Genomic DNA, 22,527 nt, shown 5'->3' on the forward strand with positions numbered 1-22,527 from the left:
TAGACTATGAAGGCATGTGTTCTTAGACATGTTTTTTAATAAAAAAGGAATGCATGTGTACAAGTAAAAACTTCCACGTTAGAAATGTTCTGTTGAGTTAGCATTAACTCCAGGACACCTAAGGGAGGGTGAAGAGTCAGTTTCCTGCCCTTGGCCAGAAGCCCAGCATGACCTTTCAGATGTGGTGAACACTATTCAGCAGTCTCATTCACACAGTTTTCCTCACTTGAATGCTGGAAGAATAACTCTTCTGCAGGCTGAGCAAGGTAGTAAGGGAAAAATAAAGTTGGTTGGAGGAAGACTCAACACTGGCTAAAGACAAGATGGAGGCTTCTGTTGACAACTTGTTCAGTCCTCAAGCTTGAGTCTTAGCTTTTTTGCAGGCTGGCACTGCTGTTTCCTCCTCCTCAACCTTGCGAGGCTTCTTCACCGTGTACACCACGCCACAGGCACTCTTTCGAGTTTCTGGAATACACAAACAGAGGCTGCAGTACCAGCACCTCAAATGCTGAAATAAAATGCATTTAAGGCATGCTCAGTTCAGGTGTCCATGCCCCAAACCACAGCTGGACACGATGAGCAAACAGCCAGTCAGCACACACAGCAGGGAAGCAACCTGCAAGGGCAGGAGCTTGGGATTCACTGCATTACAGAGTGGAGAAAATACTGGGGGAAATACAATGGTGGGTGTAGAATTATAGCAAACCAAGGAAAACCAAGGTCTGCAGGGGCTGAGGAGCTGCAGAGACACAAAACCATAGGAAACCAGGCTTAGTCAGTTCAATAATCACAGAAGGACACATTCTTGAAGCACTGTCAAAAGCACTTCTGAGCCAAACATACTGTTATTAAAAAAACACTAAAAAATGCATTCACATACCCCAGGATTCTTAGACTATGTGGGCACAATTGTATTGGCAGAGGATCCCCTACATACCAAGGAAGTATTTTATGGTATTCAAGAATTTTATTTACTAAACTCTCAACATTATCATGAAATACTGGTCCAATAACCTACTGAGCCCAATTCAATTTTGTAATTACTGGTGGGAAGCTTCTCAGCAAAATCTGAGTTAGAAGAGAGTCCCTGTTCCCTACAAATACTCTATTAGCAGAGAGGCTCTGCAAGAACCTTGACAAAATATATTGACTTATTCTGGGCTAGTATCCTCTCTGGGACAAGGGAAATGACACTTGCTATTTAATTTCACAGATAAGATGGATGACAGGCTTGAGAAATCTCACATAAATTTGATAAACTCTGTATTTCTATGTAGATGAGCAGCAGGCTGGAGGAGAACCTGTTGATTTTTCCATGAGTTTGAAATGATACACACTGAAGAGTGAGTCGGAAATAATCCACGTATTAAAGCATCAGAAAGGGACATGACTAAGGTGCTTCTGCACACATGCTGCAAAAAGGCAAATGCAAAACACATGCATACCCATTTTTTGACTTCAATCACTGAGTTGTTTGGAGTGTCACTAAGATCAGCATTCAAATGTTTCTGAAATGGGGCAGTTTCACTATGAAGCACAGCAGCAGGCTCCTATTTTGGTTCAATCCTTTCTGACTCATTAATGTGGTTGCACGAGTCCTCCAGCACAGACAGCACTGCCAGTTCAGCCACTGACTGGCCAACATGGCAATGAGGGAAAATGAAACAGCCTTGCCACACAAGCTCCTCTTCATGCACTGGACAAAGAAGTAAAACCCTGATCTGACCTGCTCTGTAAGGTCTCAGACCTTTTGCAGAATATGCATCCACAAGAACTCAGTTTAACAAATGCACACATTATTTACAGGAGCTTCCAAGTGCTCACCTCCATGCAGCATGGTGGCTCTGCAGTTGGTGGACACAGCTGCCTTTGCTTCACCTTCTGACAGGCCAAACAGCAAACCTCTGTCACTGCTGCTCAGGATCAAACACACAGGAAGCAACACACACAACAGGGAAGGCTCTCTGCACGACAGGCTTGCTTACTCTACAAATAACTGGGAATTAGCAAAGCTGTAACTCAAAGTGACATTTTGCATAAGGTTACCCAGAAGCAGAAATGAGGCACCCAATTCTCCTGGCTGCAGTTCCCCAGCAGCCCTCCTGGAAAGCTCCTGGCAATGTTGTTTATTTCCAGACAAGAAGCTGTACTTTTGAAAATAAAAGTCTGTCAACACAGAAACATTTTAGATATGCATAATTAAGAAAAAATTTACCCCCAAGAAAATTTCAGCTTTGGGGACAGGGTACTGTCTGATACTAAAGCATTATGCTGAAGTTTCCAGCCACTTTTAGCAGGGATGACACCACCTTAGCTGTGTTAATTTGGCTTGAGCCTGACTGCTCATTTTTAGAGGGAAGAAAAAGCGTTGTGCATAAAATCCTTCCAGGCCACACAGCCTCCCACATGGCTCTCATGACTCAGAGCATGCTCCTTCCCTTCCAGGGACAGGCCAAATATGTGCTTCAGGGGTGGGGAGAGTAACAAAAATGCATCTGAACTCCAAAAAGAAGGGAAGAAAATACTCTCCTTTGTTTCTAGAACACAACAAGTTTTTTTAACATTACATGTATAACTAAGGACTGGAAAATCCAGACCAGAAGTAGTTACTGCTCAGATAGGGACTTTTAATTTTACATGAAACCAATTTTATAGCTTCTGCTACCAAAAATGTGACACTTTGGAGATACTAAGTAATAATTTCTCGTTTGGTTCATAGTGTCCTTAGATTTTTATGGGTTTTATTAATTTCTCCATTTACACCCACACAACATTACTACACATCACAACAAAACATTCCTGGAGCTGAACACAAACATTAGTAGTCACAGTGACTTCTCATGCCATCCCATGACCAAGATCTGTTGCTCCTTCCACACACTCAGAGCCCTGATTCACTGAATGGGTCACCAGCAAGTACCACTGTATAAAGTTCAAGGACTGTAAAGGAGGAAAAGAATTTCAAAACCACTTTGAACTTTCCAATGCTACTACTAACTGCTGCCTTTGACTTTGGGAAAGGATACAGATTAGCCACATCATAAGGACCTCGGAGCTCTAGAGGCTAAAACAAAACAAAGTTTGGATATGTGAATGCCTTTGCTGTTAGACTGACAGTGTGAGCAGGCAGGCCAAGGCTATCAGATAGGCAAGATTAAATGCTATATAATAGCAAGCTACTGAACATAACAGTAAATCAAGCAAATACCACTATTTTGGCAAACAGTGTGTCCATCTGGGACAAAAGTGTAATGAAAAATACCACAGCAACAGCAAAAAAAAAATCCCCCCAAAACCAACAAAACAAAACAACTAACCAAAAAAAAAGTCCCAAAACCCACAATACAATTCTTTGGTAATGGCAACCATATTTAAACATACATTTTTATATGTTTAATGTGTAATTAAAGCTGTATTTTCAGCCACAGATAAATCTTCAATTTGTTTTGATTTATAAAAAAAAAATATCTGAGACTTACCCTTTCAGCTGCACTAGATATAACTATGTTCTGGAAAACAAAAGAGTACAAACATTCATCTGTCAGACAGCTCCAAGAAATGAAATAAAAATCAGCAAGATGCAAAAAATTTTTTGAGCATTAGCTAAGTTCAGGCTCAGAGCCCAATTAAACATCAGAGTATCTGATGCCCTCAGATGAACTCTGTTGGGGTGGGAATCTTAATTTAGGGACGTGATATAAGCAGTATAAGTGTCCAGAGTGATGGCATTAAGCAATCACCTATCAGCCTGTATCTCTCATACTGGACTTCAAAGTGCCCTTAAGGGTAAAGAAAAAATGCAGCCACTGTGTTAACAAGTGTCCCCTTTATTTACACCGGTTGAAAAAGGCCCCACATGAACAACAACTCACCCTGAGCTGTAAGAGAAATAGATTTAGGAGTCCAGGATCCCCCAGAAGCAGCTTACAGACAGTGCCTTGAGACAGTTTGGTGCTCCCAGATTTTCAGTCTGTACTGCTGCAGTACCACTCAATGCTAAGCATTTGTGTTAGCCTTGACCATACCCACACTGGCTCAGGAAATGCATCTACACTTAGGCAGTGGCAGCCACTTTGTGTCACACACTCCATTCCCTTAACACTGGCACCCCTATGAACATCACCAGGCAGAGAAATCCCTCTCCCTTTTCTCCCAAAAGGTTTCTGCAGAACAGGCATGTGACTACAGCGGGGCTGGCAGATCCCACAGCTCAGCTGCCAGAGCTCTTGTGATGCTGAGCTCAAGGATGCTCACCTAGGGGGGCCTGCATGGCTCAGCTGGTAACTCTGCAGCAGCAAAATCTCCCTGCACCTTTTATTATACTGAATAAAGGGCTTTGGGAATTCCTGCTTGAGTGGGTGAGAATTAGAATTGTGCTGAGGCAGAGACAGATTTTCCCTCTCTGATGTCAGTACCACCAACACATCACCCAGCTCTGGTTTCAGGGTGGGGGTTTCCCCACACTGCTCTGCTTCCCCTGCCACCTCCACAGCACAAAGAGCTGGGCAGATATTGGAAGAAAATGCTCTGTGTGCAGCTAAACTCAGCAGCTGAAAGACCTGTGTAAACATGACTGCATGTTCAGTGTGCCCCAGGTTTCCTCATGTGCTGAGAAGACAAGGATGGGACAGATGACTCTGCCTCCCCACAAGGAATGCCAGAAGCAGAAACAATATATACATCAAAGTGACTTAACAGCACACATCCTGATGGAGCCTAGGACATTGTTTTTTCTGAATACTTCACCTTTAAAATGACTACACTATGGATCCCAGAGGTGCTTTTGGGCGTAAGTGGTGCTGACTGCAAGAGTTTGCTGGGAAAACTCTAGTTTCCTGCTGCAAACTGTAGCAACTAATGCCTGTCACCCAGGCTCAGAGGAGCTCCCAGAGCAGCTGTGTGAGCCATCTGAAGCCAGCACAGGACTGTGGATCACTGCTGGGCACTGGAGATATGCTCTGCCTGGTTCAAAGGCTTTTACTAGGGGACGGGTAACATGGAGGACGGACACAAGAGCAGGTAAGAAAAGCACTGCTGGCAAGTGAAGAGCAGCAGGCAAAGGCAAATCCAAGGCAAGAGCTAAAGGCAAATCTAAAAGGCAAAACACTATCTCCCCAGGTAAAGCAGACAGCAGCTGTTCAGTACATTGCTCCAGGCAGCCTCCAACTCAGTTACCAAAACACAGCAGGTGAGGGACTGTTGCTCTACACACCTTCGGTCTGGCAAGGCAGGGGAGCTTCTCCTTCATTCCCTGCACATTTTAATGTTTTAAAGACACTGCTCAATGCCAGCTCTGAGAACACAAGTAAATTTCTGAAGGTTTCTCTGCCCTGCTACAATAGAGGAGGAATAAAAGTATCCAAAAGCAACTATGGGTTGAGCAACTACACGTTACAGAACATGAGAGTTGCATGCCAGGTGTCATCAGAAGCATCCCATGCTCCACTGAAACAAGGGCCTCCACCTCACTGACAGAGGCAAACTCTCAGTAGGGCTAATAACCATCTCTGCTGGTCCACAGCCTACTGAGTCTGGAGGCAAAGAACAAAGACAAGCTAGCAGTCCTCTTCCATGCCTGACAACAAGTTGTCCTGTGCAGCTCCAGCTGCTTTACCTTCCAGGCACAGATGAAACCCTGACTGACAGATGCAGAGTCAAAGGGCACCGTGGACAGACAGAGCCTGAACATCTCGCTTGCCCTAGCCATGATATCAACACAGCTGGTGCTCTCCAGTTCATCAACAACCACATGAGAAGCACATCCTGAACTGCACAGAGGAAAGAGGAACAGTATCAAAAAGGGAATTTCAAAGGAAAGTGGTCTGGTGTGTACAGAAGTCATGTCCAAGTCAGTACTTCATGTTATTACCTGCCAGAGCTGGGCTTCTCAGGAGAGGCTGTGCAAACACTCACCTTCTCTGGAGCACCAAGGAATGAATCTGTTTCACCCACCCTGCTGTTCTATAAGAGCTGCCATGATTGAGGAGAATTGAGGTAATGATGGATCTACTTTTAATTTATCTTCCAAGTTCTACATCCCATTTCAGATTTTACAAATCCAGCTTCTCTAGACTAGCTACATGTGGCAGAGGCCATTTACAATACAAAAGAGGGAGCTACAATTTCTGTTAAATTTGATATGACCCCCTATTAAAAAGCATGGCCTGAGAGTACACAGCATAACAGACAGCTTAACCTGGTAGCCTGGGAGGAGGTAAGTTATGAAAGCAATGGTTACAGGCATCCCAAAGTTACTTCTTCCTTGGGTTTCAGTAGCATGGAAGAACGCAGCTCATCTGACTGCAGCAAAGCCTTGGCTGACAGCCAGCGAGCTGTTTGGAATATTTTGGACACAGAGAATTTACTTGTTAACAAAACAAGATTTCTACTTCTTTTTTTAAATTGTGTTTTAGCCTCCATATTCAAAGTAGGCAGTCAAAAGAGCTCTTGGTTAATGAGAAATATGAAGTGGAAGATTTTAAAGAAATACATGAATTTCAGTTCTAGTGCAAACCTTAGATGTCTGGCACTTTAATCTCCCTCCATCCCCTCCCACCTTTGTTTTTGGGAATTGCATACCATAACAACACATGGGTTGTTCTGGAAAAAGAATTTAACAGCTTGACAGCTTAAGAAGAAAGCATGCAATGGTGCAAGAGTGGAAGTATCTGGAGCTACAATGATTGTGTCCTTGTGTTAGTAGGCCAAGATTTAGTCACAGCTTCAGATGTCCCAGCATCAAACTCATTTAAAATGGCTCAGTCTGTACAACTCCAGAAAAATTTGAACTGATTTAATTACCTTGTTTTCACTTTGACAGCTTACCTTTCCTTTGCAGATCTGCATCAGGCTGATGGCATTTGAAATTGTGTATCTTCTCATAGTGGAGTCTTTGATGGCAGGTGTGTAAAGAAGTTCAAAGTAAATGCCTCGATCTATTGCCTTCACATGAAAGAGAGTGATCAAAAATCAAAAGGAGAGAAGCCTAACAATCTAACAACTGCTGTCTGTTATTGATGCAGCTTACTCTCACTTTAACTGTGTCACATACAAAAAAAATAAGGCAGAATTGTTCCAGTAAGAGTACAGTATAGCATGGAAGGAGAGTGGGGGAAGGCTTCACTGTACACCAGATACGTGTGCATAAATCTTGGACAGATAAATGAGGTTTAACAAACAAACCACTTATTTGCTGTAACTGGCTATCACTAATATATACACACAGTCAGAGTCAAGGAGACAGATAACCATTGCTGGTAATCTGCTGTCTTGAAACTTTGAGGACTCAAGTCCTCTAGTCCCCCACCTGCTGTAAGAAAGATCATCACTTCCCTCAGTAGCCATGTATTGCAGATGAACAATTCCTCCGTGCACAAAAGCAGCAACAAGGACCCTTCTCCTGTCTCACAGCATACTCTGGTGTTTGTGACAATGTCAGAAAACACTGAATCACAGAAGAGGTTTCATATAGTAATGTACTGGTTATGTTTTCAGCTGCTTTGACATCCTTTGCTGTGCCTCACCAAAAGCCCAGTATTCTTGTTTTTGCAAACACAGAAAGGTTAATAAGCTTGCACACAGTGTGCTAGCAATAAAGACACAATGTAAGGCCAGGAGTTCTTTGTTCCATGGCAATCCTACATTTGCCTGAAATGATACTCTACTCTTACATAAATATTATTAAAATAGGCTGCAATGGTAATACTGTAAGAGAGTCCAGTAACTGAATACAGCTGGAATTAATCCAGCTCCCAGCCAGGCATGACCTCTGTATGCAAGCACAACAGAAGCTATACATGCATCAAATGTTTTACATAGATCTGGCCTGATAGCTGCAAACAAGAGAAGCCTGAATTCATCAAAACCAAACAGGTGATGGCAATACAGCAATTTCCAGTCAAGGTGGTTTTTAACCTCATCCCTACCACTTCAGCTGCCTGCCAATCTGTCTGGCATTGTAACAACCAAAACTGACTGCCCCAGGATGCACAGACCTGCTCACAGACAGACTGCCTTGAGGCTGGGAGTGTGGAAAATGAGAGGTAGCTTGCAAGGAAAATGTCTCCCAACACAGGGCTCTAAGAGCCACACAGCTCCTTACCTGGGCCAGCTGCTGCACTTTTAGACAGCTAGGGTACTTTCATACAGTGTTTCATACAAAATTGTTATTCCAAGTGGAATGTTGAAATCCTCAGTTTACCATAAATGCCAATGTATTATTGTTATTCTGTCTCAGAATTAATTCTAGGTAATTTTGAATTTTTATTCTAGGTCAAACTTTCTAAGAAAAGGAAGTAGGATTACTAGCCAATTCCAAATTTAAAAATTTGAGAACTAAGTTCTACATCAGCCAAGAATGCCCATGTGGAATGAACCTTTACATACACTCAGAGGAGAAAACAAGTTCCCATAAGAGCACGCTCAGATTAAGTTTTCTGGCAAACTACCAACAGCAGGCAGAACTATATTTGATGCACATTGATAGCCATCTTGGGTCCCACAGCATATATTTAGCAATGCTACACTGGGTTCATTTACCAAGACATTCTTTTGTCCAAGTATGGATGCAATACAGTTGTCTTTCAAGTAACCAGCACAACATCCTTCTCCTAAATTGACACTGCCATTCACATTTCCTGTCTTTTATATCAAAGGGCTGTTTATCTGTTTTGACACAGCTGTACCATTTCTGGTTTGGGAAGCAGCTTTGTCAGCAATCACACCATATCTCCCTGCTTAGCAGCACAGTGGCCTGAAGGCTCTGTTTCCACTCCTTGGGAACACCACTTCTGCCTTCTTAAGTGGGGGACAGGAGGAGAAAAAGAAAGAACATACATCAATGTGTATTAAGTGCTACAGTGGAGGCCCTGAAGTGAAGGACATTTGAAACAAAACTATACATTATGCAAGAAAATAAAAGAACCACTTGGATAGGAATGGTGGGTGGAAAGCAGTCGGGAATTCGACTCAGATTTTGTATTTAATGTCAGTCTAACAGCAAGAGTGCAATTTAGATGTAAATTTACCATATTCACAGGGGGCCTTCGGAAGTAGAATGGCAGCTTTTCTGTTACATTTATGCAGACCAGATCCACATCTAGTGTTGTGCAAGCAATCTACAGCAAAGAAACAGGAACAGATTATTAGATATGCCAAAAAATACATAACTAACTTTAGGTGCATTAATATTCTCCTTCATTTCTTAATGCAACAAATGTCTCTCCAGAGTGAGTTCAGTTTTAAAAATAAGAGGTACTGTGCATTGCAGGTATGCCAATCCAACAGCAGCATTTGAGACTTAAAACCCAAGTCTTCCCTTTCTTATAGAACTAATTTTCCAATAAAATAATGGTCAACCCCAAAGCAGTACTTACTTCTTTGTTTTTGTCTGACAGAGGACATGCAGAAGCAATGTTGGCTTTTGACAAAAGAACTCATAGATAATAAAGACCAACCCCAATTTAGAAAGGGAAGACTGCAGGAACTGCCCCTTGTACCATCATGCTCTGCTTCCAGAGCAGCACCTGGTTGTTTTCAGGATTAATTACTTTTACCAGAAGCAATAGAGAAAAGTATGGGAAAAAAGCAGAATGTGACTGTTGGTGCTGGAGACCAATCCTCAGAGCCTCCCTTTCCTGGCTGGGTGCAGCTCCTCCTGAGAGGCACACCTCTGGCAGAGTCTGGAGACAGCACTGAAGGCTGCAGTTTAAGAATGTAGCTTTGAATTCACACCACAATTTACAGGTTGTATTGAGAGACAGAGGAAATGAACAAGGGGCAGAGACTCCTCACACTGAGATACAGGGAAAATTGAGGGGCCCTAAAATGGAGTCTTTGATTGACATTAATCTCATGCACCCAAGGTAGGAATTATATATGCCTACTCTGTAAGGATGATTACACAGGGCTAGACTAATGTCTGTAAGCAGTGTTGTAACAAAAAAAGTAAGACAGGATGGGGAAGTTGAAAAGGAATTTTCTGTGTGTTGGGGAACTCTCTGCACACAGAAACCTGGCAGCAACTGCTCCAAATACACCTGGGCCAGGTGCCAACCATTCATCCCTCCTCCCACTGGCACAAAAGCAGTGGTAAGGGCTGCTCTAACACAAGGCACACTGCTGCTTGGCAAACTGGTCTTCTACCACTCTGTTCACATGGAATTTGGATGGAGATGAGAGCACAGGCCCATCTTTAGGAATGTTTCTTAGCTGTTGATAGCACTCTTTGCTAGACAAGACAGCCACAGTACACATGCAGGCAAACCACCACCAAGGTTTTTGAAGTTGAAATGTCTTTGCTAGGACATTCAGACTGAACTTTTCCTTCATGCCCTACCTTTATCTTTATCCTCCATTAGGCAGGACATGGGCTGCCTGTGGAATCTATGGCATGGAATTAGATTTCCAGGAGGAAGTTCAGCCCTACTACAGTCAGGTTCCCTCCTTTTCTTACATGAGGTACAAACTACTACACTGAGGTGATTTATGGGAACATGCACAGAACAAATAGCTCTGAATCATGCCCTAGAAAATATGTCAGCGAGGTCATAAAAAATTCAGGAAGAGATTATGGCAAAAATTAAGGGAAGCAAGAACAGACATCAGACACATGCAAGTTGTCCTATTTGATGAGAAATCAAGCCTTCCTAATCAGCTCCAGAAACACTGGAAAATTTGTAAATTAAGCACAGCGGGACAGGGAGTGACTCAAAAGCCAGGATATCTACAGGATTCCAGTGACATGAACATGTCAGAAAATACCACCAAGGAAAACCAAACTGCAAGCCATATTCCTCACATATGAGGAATTCCTGCACTGCATGAAAAACTGGAGAGCAGATTTCTCCAAGAACTCTAATATTCACCCTAGCTCTGGCTCCCAGACAAATCAAACATGCAGCCAAGCTAAGGCTACCCTGGCTGCTGAGAAGATCTGAAGTGCAACAACTTCATCCAGAAAATGACATGCAGCAAGTTGCACAGCCCAGCAGCTGCCTGGCAGCACTGTGGGCAAGAGCCCCATCTGCTGGGAGAACTCCAGCCAGCCATTAATAAATACATCTGCCACTGTCTGGGAGTTCTGAAGCAAGCTTTGGCAAATGTTCTATGAATAAACATTGAAATCTGACTTTGCACTACATCTTCAGATGTACATATGAAGGCTTTTTGAGATATTAGTGATGTGCTAAGTGCTTAAAAACAGCAGACAGAGCTAACTAATATAATTTAAACAATCAGAAATCTTAGAAAGCAACATTTTTTAAAAGCAGCAAGTACAGACCCTATTACCTGCATGGGGTGGGCATTCCTGCTGCAGGCCAAAACAATATTCTTGGGAGACTTAAACAAGGAGCCCATTCTACAACTGGCAAACATGGCTTCCTCATCCCCTAAAGGATATAAATTATTTGAAGAATTTGAGCACATCTTTCAGTACATATCACTGCCACACTCAGCCACAAAAGAGCTTCCCTGGCTTGTGACAAAAGGGCACAGACTAGTTTTGGGCCATGCTAAAACTGGAGTACACCTCCAAGGGTCATGTAATTTTTTCACAAAAACATGAAAAATCTTGTTCTATGGAGAAAACACAAGTGCCAAATTGTTGGTGAGAAAGATGATGCTCTTGAGCTCATGCTGAGTTACCAAAAGCCAATAGGAAGTTTATTTGTCATGCAAGACCCACTCTTGAAGGCTTTATTCTTAATAATGAAATATCCATGAGTTGTAAGAGGCAAACTGTATGTGCTGAAACGCTCTATGTAAAGTCCCTTTCACCTGTGTGGTACCTCTGTGAAACTGAATAAGTTTTGCACAGTGAGATATTCTAACATCTCTAAACAAAAGGCAGCCATACAAACCTGCCCTGAATGTGAAGGATGAATGAAGTCTTTCACCTCATGCACTTTGCAAAAAACACGCTTGGGTTCCATCCCCAGCTCAAAGTGCTGCCAGCATGGAAGCAATGGAGATAATCTCACTGACAATCCTGCCTCTTTCCTCACAGCCTGCCCATCACCTGCCAGAGTGTCAGCTTAGCCAGACCCTGCCAGAGCACAGCACTGCTCTGCGCTGGCACAGCTCCGCGGGGCTGCCTGCTGAATCACTCTGGGAAAGGGGATCTGCCTGCAAGAGAACTTGGCAAAACCTCTGGTTACTGCTCAGCCAAAAGCAGGCTCCTCCAAGCAAGCTGCCATGCAGCTGAGCAAGCAAGCAGCTCAGCAAAGCAGGCAGGGACTGCAGAAATGAGTGGCTGCTTAAACACTGCCACAGCTGGATGTGCAACTGCAGCAGGAGGCGTGATATGGCTGAAAATAAACACTAATAACCCTTAAGTGAAAGAATACCCTTTTCCCAAAAAAACAACACAGCACACCCCAGCTGATCACCTAGTTTCAGGTGCTTGTTTAAGCACATGATAAACTGATTGAACTCACTTGAGAAATGAGATTTTACATTATTGCCAGATATCAAAAGAAAGAGGTGGAGAGTGGCCAGCAAAAAGTATTTTAAACCATTTGCCTCTGTCACACCCTGAAGAGTCCTACAATCTTTCAAGGGAAATAAAATTCAGAAATTTATTTAATTTTGCTGTAACTCTTATAATTAATGTTTGAATTTGGCTGAAAAATTCTCTAAAGTTCATATTCTTTGACAGCTCCTGCTTTGTAGTTTACTTGGACAAGACTTGAAATAGGAGGGGAAATAATGTAGAAAACCAAAACAGAATAATGCAATTTTAATGTAGCAAAACAGGTATTCAACAGTACTGGAAAGTGGCTTTAACTTATTTTAAAAAAACAACCACCAGACTCAGTCTTAAACTGAGAAGTTTTGAAAGTAAATATCTTTGAAAGTAAATTCTTCAAAGAAACTCACTTTTTTTTTGCTGTCCCTGCCCCTCACACTGCTTTAAACTGCATGTCTGCCCGCCAAGGCTAACAGAGATGGAACACTTCCACCTACTCACCCAATTCAGACTTAATATTTACAAGCTTACAACAGATCAGACATCACAATTTTGGGTTTTGTATTTTTTGTCAGAAAAATTCTGACAAAAACATAACTTCTTTCAAGGTGCTCCACCAAATCAGAACATCGACATCAGCTGTTATCAAGTATTTCAGAACAATTTAAATAAAATATTAAGGAAATGGAGGTGAACAGCTACCAGGTAACTCACAGAACCACATTAGTTCTACTTTAAAATCCTCCCTAGCATTTTTGAGGAATAAATAGTTCTAACAGAAGATCAAAAGTGCATTTTAGGGAAGTTGTCAAGAGTTTGAGAAGTTAAAGCAGAAGACAGAAGTTTTCTACATGATGATATACACATATATTGGAGGGGGAAAAAGAATGCTTTCTCTCCTCACTAGAGTACAAGGCACATAAAGGCAATCACAGTGCAGGGCATACAAGTCCCTCCATCAGGTAGACAAGGTAGATATTTCAGACTTTAACCTGTCACCTCAGAGTCCTGCAGCCTCCTGCAAATCCTCCCAAACCCCTCAGCCCATCAACTGCCCAGGCAGCCTATAATGTTTGATTAACTCCATGAGGCCTTTATAAATGGGGCATAAAATCAAAACAAAACCATATACTTAGATTAGCACAAGGCACTAAAGGCTACTGAACGAGCATTACTGATGAGATGATGGTACTTACATGGAACAGCTTCTCAGTTTTTGGAAATATTGCTATGATGTCATATAACCTTATGTTTGCAGATGTTGATCTCTATAAAAGGAGGAAACAATTACTACTTTGAATTCTGACATGCACAATGATTACAACCAAAACAATGAGGAAAAAAATCCTTTTTCCCTGTCAAGTATTAAAACAAAGCCAATAATCATCAAATTACACAGCAGGTTTCTACAATGAAGTCATTTATTCTCAATTTGAGGCTTGTCCCAGCAATTTATTAAGACACACTTTTTGTTTTGATCTTGTAGCACAAAAACATAACCAGATGCAAGGGTTACTCATGGTCTTCTAGTTCATGCACAGAAGTCCAGAAATCAAGGAACAGAACTATTTTTCCATATTGACAAATGATCAACAGACGCCATATACACTCTTGTAAGTCTGCATCTCCTCATGATCACATTACTTGTTAGAGATGCAATTTCAGAAGCCACTGCTGAGTGCCCTATAAATTCCAGGATGTTGTCCCCATAGAATTTACAGTTTCATTCATTCATTAAGAAAAGGAAATAAAAGTTGCAAAATTGATTGCTGAGTATACTTACCAAGAGATTACAGTGGGAAGGATCAGAAACAACAAGTGTTAGCCGGGTCAAGACTTTAATTCTTTTAGATGTCCCCTATATAAAAAAAAAATTAATAACCCAATGCAAAAATTTGTGGTAATTTCCACCCAGTCTGCTATAAAAAGAAAATGGTGTCATGCTTATAGTCTTGCTATACTAATTTTCTAAAGTTTGTAGTTACACTTCCCTAATTTACATTATCTCTTTGCTATTATACCTGTCCTTACAAAGAACGACTTACTGTGTTTCTCTGGGGAAGGATGAATAGAAAGCAAAGAAAAAAAAGAAAAACAACCATGCAGAAAAATTGAGTATAATTTACTACTGCTATGATTCCCCAGGCAGGCCACAACTGCAATGAAAAGCAGTTCTTGAATTAATCAATGTCAGTGACCCAAAACATATTATTGTATTTCTTTATATCCAAATTTTGCTCCATCAAAACCACAAAATTATTTTCGAAACTTAAATTTCAAGAACTGTACTGTGATTATTCCACTACAAGCAGATTCAAAATTCAAACAAAGCAATTTCTTTAATAATTTCTAAAATAACGAATAGAGCCTACCCTGATGTGAGTTTACTATTCTTCCAATGCTTGGAGTTTGAACCATGAAATAATGGACAATTTTTTCTTTTTTGATTAACACCTCATACACAAAATCCCATATACAAACACACAAAGGTAAAAAAAGGGTAACTCGGAATACCAGTGTATATATATAGAATGTAACTAGACATACTTGTACAATAGGTAAAGATGGAAACAACTCTGAAGGGGATACTGGCTTGATGATTTCCTTGAAAGAGAACAGAACAAAGTTATTAAAAATGCCATGGGTTATGTTTACATGTAAACAAAAACTGTGTTCCAATCTTAAGAAGAAATTTACCACACTAAGGAAACTATTTTTGTGGGACAGTACATGAACCATATTAAAAATTAATCCGAAGGCAGTTCTACTGAAATATAAAATGGGAGTTTTGTTACAAATAGAGATTTGTGCTTGTATCTAGATGTGCATTCTGCAGCTAAAGCTATCTGGAAACATGGAATAAGGCAGCAGATTTACTAAAGAAAACACAGTAAGAACAAATAACCCCAAGAAAAATTACCTGTTTCTTTTCTTTAAAGTCGATGACATGATTAAGTGCAACTACAGAATATCCCACTGAAAAACACACAGTAAAAATTTAGTAAATAAATAGTAAAAAGCAATTCCAATGAGAAAACTGTAAAATACTCATTACTTAAATGTCCTACAGTTAATAATCACGCGCATGTTTAGATTTCTATTATTTTTTAAGACGACTGGTTCACCCAAAAAGTGCTTTGAAGTAGACAAAAAAAAAATCTGTTTGGCTTTTAACATAGCCCTGGCCTGACAACCCTCACTCAATGCAGAGCTTTATGAACACAAATACATGGGTTTGGTGTCCCCAAAGGTCTGGCCTAGCCTGGCCCTGTTTGTGACTTTCTTTATGGAAAACTGCTGTACTCAGGACAGTTGTTAAAAAGTGCAGATAACGCAGAGCTGCCGGAGAAGGCAAAGCAGTAATCCCAAACGATGCTGAGTGAACGGAGGAGAAGGTTTGGTTCACAGGCTCTGGGGAGGATGCCAGACCTGCCGGGGGCATTCAAACCTCCCGCCCCGAACCCCGCACAGGCAGCACGGGGCTGAACAACAGCTCTGCAGGAAAAGAGCCGGGCCCTCCCAAACTGCCGGCGGAAAAACTTGTGCACGTAGGGAAAGAACCAACCGTGACACCGGGACAAGCAGGCAGAGACAGAGCTGCAAGGCGCAGCAGGAGCTTCCCCTGCGCCCCCGTCCCGGGCAGAGCCAGCCCTGGGCACTGGGCTGGCAGAGAGCCGCGGGCTGAGCGGAGCGGCGCCGGGGGAAACGGCGGGAAGGGAAGGTTCATCCCGGGAGTCCGGCCGTGCCAGCCCAGCCCGCAGGCTCCGGCAGTGCCTGCCGTGCCAGGGGAGCCGCCGCTCGCGTCCCGCTGCCCTCCTGGCCGGGGCCGGCCGCGCTCCCCAGCTCGGCCCCACCGAGCTCCGGGCCGGCCCCGCCGCCCGCCCCGCTCGCAGACTCACGGTGCGCCGCGGCCTCCAGCAGGCTCTGCAGGGACTTCTTGTCCGCTCCCTGCGGCAGATTCAGGTCGGCGAAGCCGGCCATGCTCTCGGCGCGGCGGGCGGGCCCAGCCCGGGCACGGCGGCGGCGCAAGGCGGCGGCACCGCCCTCCCGCCCGCGGCAGCCTGGGCCCTGTAGTCCCGCCCGTCCGGGCCGGCGGCTCCCGCAGCCCTGGCCGGGCTGCGCTCCACAGGGCTTTGGCTGCCTCGGCGCGGCGCTGCGGGGCCAGGGAGGGGCTATGCGGTGGTGGCTCAGGTCTCAGGCGGAGCCTCTGAAGGAGATCCCCCAGGATCGTGGTTCGTTCCCGGGCAACGCACCCCGGGCTGGCTCTGAGGGACATCCCCGAGCGGCTCTGCCGCTCTCCGCGGCCGCAGCGGCGCCGGCCGAGGCTCGCCGTGCCCCTCGGAGCCGCCGGGTGCCCACCAGGTGGAGCGGTAGCCCTGCTCCTGTGGCGTGTTATCTATTCCCTGTGAAACTGGTTCCGGTCTGTCTGAACGTTGCCAATAGAAATCAAATCCAATCTTTTCTATTTATGGTTTCATAGTTATTCTCTTTCCTACAGCGCCCCGAGCTGCCGTGTCAAAGACAGCCCTGACACCGAAGAGGACAGAGGAATTCTCACAGACCGATAATCAGATACAAGTTCACTGTGCAGCGCTGCCACAAAAAGTACTAATATTGTTCTACTGCTGATAAATAGCACACAATATGTAAAATAAAAATGGAAATTCTCAGTAGATGGTTTTTGGTGACTTAGAGCAGCTGCTGAAGACAGCAGGTCTGCAATTCCTGTCCAACTTCAGGTGGCCAGACTAGGTGGTCCTTCCCTTTCTCTATCTTCAAATTGAGCTAAATGCTCACCAGGGGAAGTCTGTGGAAATCTGGAGCCCTGAATTCTTAATATGGCAAAAATGCTTCTAACCGAGGCCAAGGCTGCTGCCAAACCCTGAACATCCCTTCTTGCAGGGTCAGACCTTGATGTAGCTTGTGCTAGTCGCGCACACAGGGCTTGTGGGGACCTGGGGCTCATTTCTATCAAAGAGAACACTTGGTTAACAAAGCATGGCTGAGAAACAACAGCGCCTTCTTGGTGTGTTTCTGGACATCCTGCCTGATGAGTTACAAATACCTGGGATGGTGGTAGCACAGAAGCTACTTGTGCGTTGCACACACGGGACCAGGAGCTGAAGCAGTTTTGAGGGTCAGTAGAAAACAGCTCCCACATCTGCATGGCAGGAAAGTTCCACATCACACTGAAAGGGGTAAAAACCCCCAGCTGGTAAACCATTGTTGTTCACGCCACATCTATGGCAGCATTTTTTTCTTGACAATATTAGATCAAGGTATTTCAGTAAAGAAGCTCTCTTTGAGTCCATCTGCATCTGTAAGTTTCTTGCCTGTTACATCACATCAGCCAATACTGCTTCTTTGCCAGCCATTTGAAGAAAGAGCACAATCTGAATGGAATTGCCAAGGTTTTTATTGGATGTGTGTGAAAATGGAGCAGCTTGAGATATTATTCCAGGTTTTCTTTGGCTCAGTGTTTGATGTAACTTGATTTGTCTTAATGAATGTAAAAAGCGATCCAGAAGCATGTATCAGTTATTTCTGAACAGCCCTACTGCAGTATTGTTCAGAGATACCAAAGAAGATTAAGCAGCCTTCATGTTTGGCAATATACAAGCAAAAGAGGTGCTTTGAGGTGCTTAAAATGGAGGACATTTAATCAGATCTTCATGCAGAAGCTCTGAAGAACTCTATTTGCTGTAATGGTGTAAGAATCCGAGTATGAAGCCCTTTTAGCAGCAGGAATCACAAATCATGTACTCAGAACAGTGCACAGCATTCTTTTCTATGTTATTATTTAGATGTTACTGCTTTTATTTATGCCAGCCCCAGTGGTCTGAGGAGAGCTTCCTTATGGTCCTCACTGTTCAGCTGCAAGCTTCTAACATGCTTTGTTTCATTGCTGTCCTGAAGTTCTCCGTGGTGAAAACAGATCTCCTCACTCCAAGTGTTTCTTCCTCAATACACTTATACCTCAAGACAGTCCTTTCTGTAAACTTTAATGCAGAAACTGTCACAATTCTTCTAATACATTTTCAATGGGCAGCCCATGGTAGCAACTGTTAAGGTTAGTTCTGCATTTGGCCCTTTTTGGGTGCTAAGATTTTATTTAATACTATTGACCTCAGCAACTCAGTAACATGAATGTCACAGTCACTTTTATCATAACCTTGTAACCTCAATGTAAAGGTACAGATGGAGTTTCCAGAGTTGGGAGCTCTCATTTTGAGTGATAAAGAATTTTAAGCATAAATGTCATCTTAATTGTTCATTTTCTTTTCAGATGCCAGCTTGCTGTTGTTAGTATTTGCTGGTTTCAAAAAAGGGAAGACATAATTTCATATTTAAGTTGCACAGATAAAAGTATTTATTTTGACAATGGTAAGAAATGGCCAAATATGGGAATAGTTACCTCCCTGTTTTCCTGCCACAGAGTGATGATGATTTATCTTCACAAAGACAAGAAAAGGCAGAAAAGAAAAGTGCAGCTGCAACATATTTGCTAGAAATTAGACAAGTGTTAGTTGCTAAACAGTACATGCTGGGAATAAAAATCAACGTTTCAGTAATACTTCTAGAAACAAAAGAAAAGGAGAAGAGAAAGAGAAAGAGAAAGAGAAAGAGGAAGAGGAAGAGGAAGAGGAAGAGGAAGAGGAAGAGAAGAGAAGAGAAGAGAAGAGAAGAGAAGAGAAGAGAAGAGAAGAGAAGAGAAGAGAAGAGAAGAGAAGAGAAGAGAAGAGAAGAGAAGAGAAGATATATGACAGACAAATGAAAACAACAGTTTAAGGAGATAAGATCTCTCAGGCAAGGAAGGACAAAAGAGGGGATAATAAGAAAGAACAAAAGAACAAGAAAAGTTTCCAATCTGATTATTATTATTATTATTTGTTGCATTGCATACTCATGTTACCTTCCTGCCATGTGTACAGTATTGAATGGCTTAAGAAGGGGAATGTAGCAGTGCCTTCAACTTTTTAGGCTAAGAGGAGCAGGGCTATTGTTTTCTAGAGGCAGCTGTGTGAGGGAAGGTGTTACCATGCTGGGCTGTCAGCGTTTTCTCCTCTGCTGCTGAAGCTCTTGCACTGCATTCCTTGACCCATTTCAGTCAGGATCCTCCAAGTTTGCACAGACCTGCTCACTGTAAGAATAAAGTCCTCCAGGGAGGGATGAAGGATCCAGGATTTAATGCTGGGTTTTTCAACAGAAACATTTTGATAGATACAGTCTGGCCCCACTAAATCAAAATGTGCTTGGGAAACTGTATAGCCGTAATGATCTGTCTTACCTTATCTCACTAACATGGCAGCAAAGACTTGATAGCAATGGCCTCTGCTGTAATATACACTTAGTATCAATAACAAATGCTGAAGATGTTATGTGATCAGAACTGTTTCTGGAGGAGGAGAAAAAATTAAACAGAGAAAATTAAACAAAATTAACTACTTTGGGAGAGGGAAAAAAATCAAAGTAAAAGAGTTGTCTTGCATTTTTTTTCTTTTTATAATCTGAAATTTTTCTATATAACAATAATAAAATACCAAAGGTGAGATTTGTAAATAAAGTACATTATCAAATATTAACAAAATAGTTTAACTTCACTAAGTGCAGAAAGAATGGGGGACAAAGGATTTAGCATAGAGAGCCTAAATTACTCAAAGGACAGGATTTTACTAAGCCCAGCCAGAAAAATGATTTGATTATATTTTTGAAGCCTAATGGAAGGTGAAAAAGTAATTTCTTGGGTAAAGAATAAATGTCAGCTTGTTATTCTTGACACCTAATGGGACATTTGTTTCACTTCTGTATTCTGTCTGGAACAATGTGTTAGAATTTTTAGATAGGATCACTGAAGACAAAAATGGGATGTACCCTTGGAAAGATGAAGTCCTACTTTCCTTTGTTGTTATTTTAAGTACCTAGAATAGATGTCATCTCATGGAATGATTTATTTTCTATGTTTTTCCAGGCACTGGCCGTGTGAAACCCTCTAAACCCTTACAAAAAGCACCTCATGAGATTCAGGGAAACTGGAAGTTATTTTAGGTGTGTCCTAGTAAAAAGCTTTCAAGGGGCATATTTTAGAGAGGTGTCAGCTGCTTTGTCTTGCCAGGGTTTTTCACATCTCTGCAATAGTACATAAATCCCTTTCTGTAATGGTACATAAATTGATTTAAATTGCTTTGTTTCTTCAAAGGTAAGATCACAACAGCAAATTCAAAGAATGGTACTGTGGCCTTTGAGAAGGAAAGAAATCAGGTGATTAACTTTGAATGAACTGTAAGGGAATTTAGGATACAGAACAAAAGACAAGGTTCAGTCCTGCTTTTGGGTTGGAACAGGTAGGAGTGATCCCTACCCTACCAAATGATCCTGTGTATCATCCACTGAGAACATTTAGAGAGTCACATCCCAGAAGTATATTGAAAAGCTGTCAAGAAGAATGACTGATTTAATGAACTGTGTTAACGCATTTGCAGGAAGCACCAGATTATAATTTGTTCTACCTTAGTAACATTTTAAGCAACTGAAAAATTGCTTTTAATGGGAGTATTAAACTGTACAATTTTATCAGCTTTTGTGATAAGAATCGATTTTGAACAAAATTTACTAAGTTCCTAACTCCCTAGCTATGCTTCAGACACTATTTTTGAAAAATATGTCCAACCAATAAGGAAACATTCTCTCTCCAAGTTTTGCCTTAATGTTTTAATTTAGATATATCCTTGCAATTTCTAAAGATCTTTTTCTTCCTAATATTTGCTTAACTAAAGAGGACAAAATACTTCATTTATTACCAGGTGGGGTAACTTACCTAAAGCTCAAGGTTCATGAACACATTTTGGGTGGTTAAACAAGGATTTTTATTTTGTGTTTTCATTGCTTTTGTTGTGATTGGACACAATAAAGCAACTAACACAGTGTGGGAAAACACTTGACTGAACAGGAAAATGCTTTCAACTTGGTAATGGTCAAGGAGCTGCCCAAGAAGCAGCTTATCATTACTTACTTTATTATCTTAGTCAAATCAGGATCTGGGGGTGGTAGGGAAGGGCAGCAATTGAACAACCAAACCCTACATTTCTGACAACAGGGGGCTCTGCCTGTGCTCAATCTGTGTTCTGAGTCAAGTATGGAAGCATCAGTTGCTATGGATTTGTGTTTCACTAGTCTGCAGGACTGTCAGCTGAGGGTTTTGGTTTTTTCCCCCCAATAACTGGATACTTATTAGGTTTGTCTTCAAAGCAGATTTTAAAGTCAGTATAATGCACCACCATCCTGCAGCCTTCCTTACTACTGAGCCACACAAACAGTTCTTCCCTGTCCCGTGCATACTTCAATAAAACTTTCTGTATTGTTGCAAGACCTCCCCTCATTTAAACCTCACAATTACTGATACACTTGAGACCAACGCTTTTCATTTCCTCTCCTTTTCTAGTTCGCCTGGCTTCTGTCCCATGTTGACAATGTCCTGAGGGACACTCAGGAGCAGGTGTTTTTCTTGGTTTTAGTCCTTACTGTCTGGCATGTTGCTATATCAAGGGTTGTGATCTTCTGCTGGCATCCCGTGTGTAACTCACAACTCAAACAGTTAATTTTCACCCCACTCTGAGGCAAAAATAGGACTTAATGAATTGAGAAAGCTAGTGAGTCCCAGAATTTGGCTTGTATCTAAGAGTCCAGAGAACCTACAAGAAAAGCAGGTAATTCAAGCAATAGGAGTTTGTTGGTTTTAGCTTTACAGAACGAATTACACATGAAGCACTGAGTAAATCAGGGTATCAAAATATTAATAAAAAAGAAACTATAGGTGATGGTACTCACACCAACTGATTACGAAGAAGAATCTGCAAGCTTGGAAACACAGAGAAGTGCTTACATACACGGGACGTGTCACAGGGCTGTGCCGGACCGAGAGGCTCCGACCCCGCTCCGGCCGGGCCACCATCCCGCAGCTTCCCGGGTGAGACCTGTGTGCATATAACACATATACACAGATACAGGCGGATCCCAGAGCGCCCCTCGCTTGGGGCGGTCCCGAAGGAGAAGCCACAGGA

General features: G+C 42.4%; 1 protein-coding gene and 1 long non-coding RNA gene across 2 annotated transcripts; both read right to left on the bottom strand.

The window, feature by feature from the left end:
* Positions 1–19: 19 nt before the first annotated feature.
* Positions 20–16,491, bottom strand: RPP30 (ribonuclease P/MRP subunit p30). The gene is made up of 11 exons (XM_059476859.1): positions 16,369–16,491; positions 15,390–15,445; positions 15,017–15,073; positions 14,253–14,327; positions 13,666–13,737; positions 9,027–9,116; positions 6,826–6,942; positions 3,480–3,509; positions 3,027–3,064; positions 1,825–1,904; positions 20–465 (listed from the first exon to the last, which is right to left on the bottom strand). The coding sequence occupies exons 1-11, from the start codon at positions 16,448–16,450 to the stop codon at positions 356–358; spliced, it is 807 nt and encodes a 268-aa protein (XP_059332842.1). The 5' UTR covers positions 16,451–16,491; the 3' UTR covers positions 20–355.
* Positions 16,492–19,552: 3,061 nt separating this feature from the next.
* LOC132076074 (uncharacterized) lies at positions 19,553–22,407 on the bottom strand. Its single transcript, XR_009418870.1, has 3 exons — positions 22,295–22,407; positions 19,758–19,865; positions 19,553–19,626 (listed from the first exon to the last, which is right to left on the bottom strand). It is a non-coding gene; the product is annotated as an uncharacterized LOC132076074 (long non-coding RNA).
* Positions 22,408–22,527: the final 120 nt, after the last annotated feature.

The sequence above is a fragment of the Ammospiza nelsoni genome, chromosome 8 (assembly GCF_027579445.1).
Source record: "Ammospiza nelsoni isolate bAmmNel1 chromosome 8, bAmmNel1.pri, whole genome shotgun sequence".
NCBI lineage: Eukaryota > Metazoa > Chordata > Aves > Passeriformes > Passerellidae > Ammospiza > Ammospiza nelsoni.

Coding starts and splice junctions, on each gene's coding strand:
- RPP30 (XM_059476859.1), bottom strand. CDS start 16,450: ATGGCCGGCTTCGCCGACCTGAATCTGCCGCAGGGAGCGGACAAGAAG. Junction 3,510..6,825: donor TGCAGATCTGCAAAGGAAAG/GTAAGCTGTCAA, acceptor TTTGTTTTCCAG/AACATAGTTATATCTAGTGC. Junction 1,905..3,026: donor CCTTATGATGTGGCTAATCT/GTATCCTTTCCC, acceptor CAGCAGTGACAG/AGGTTTGCTGTTTGGCCTGT.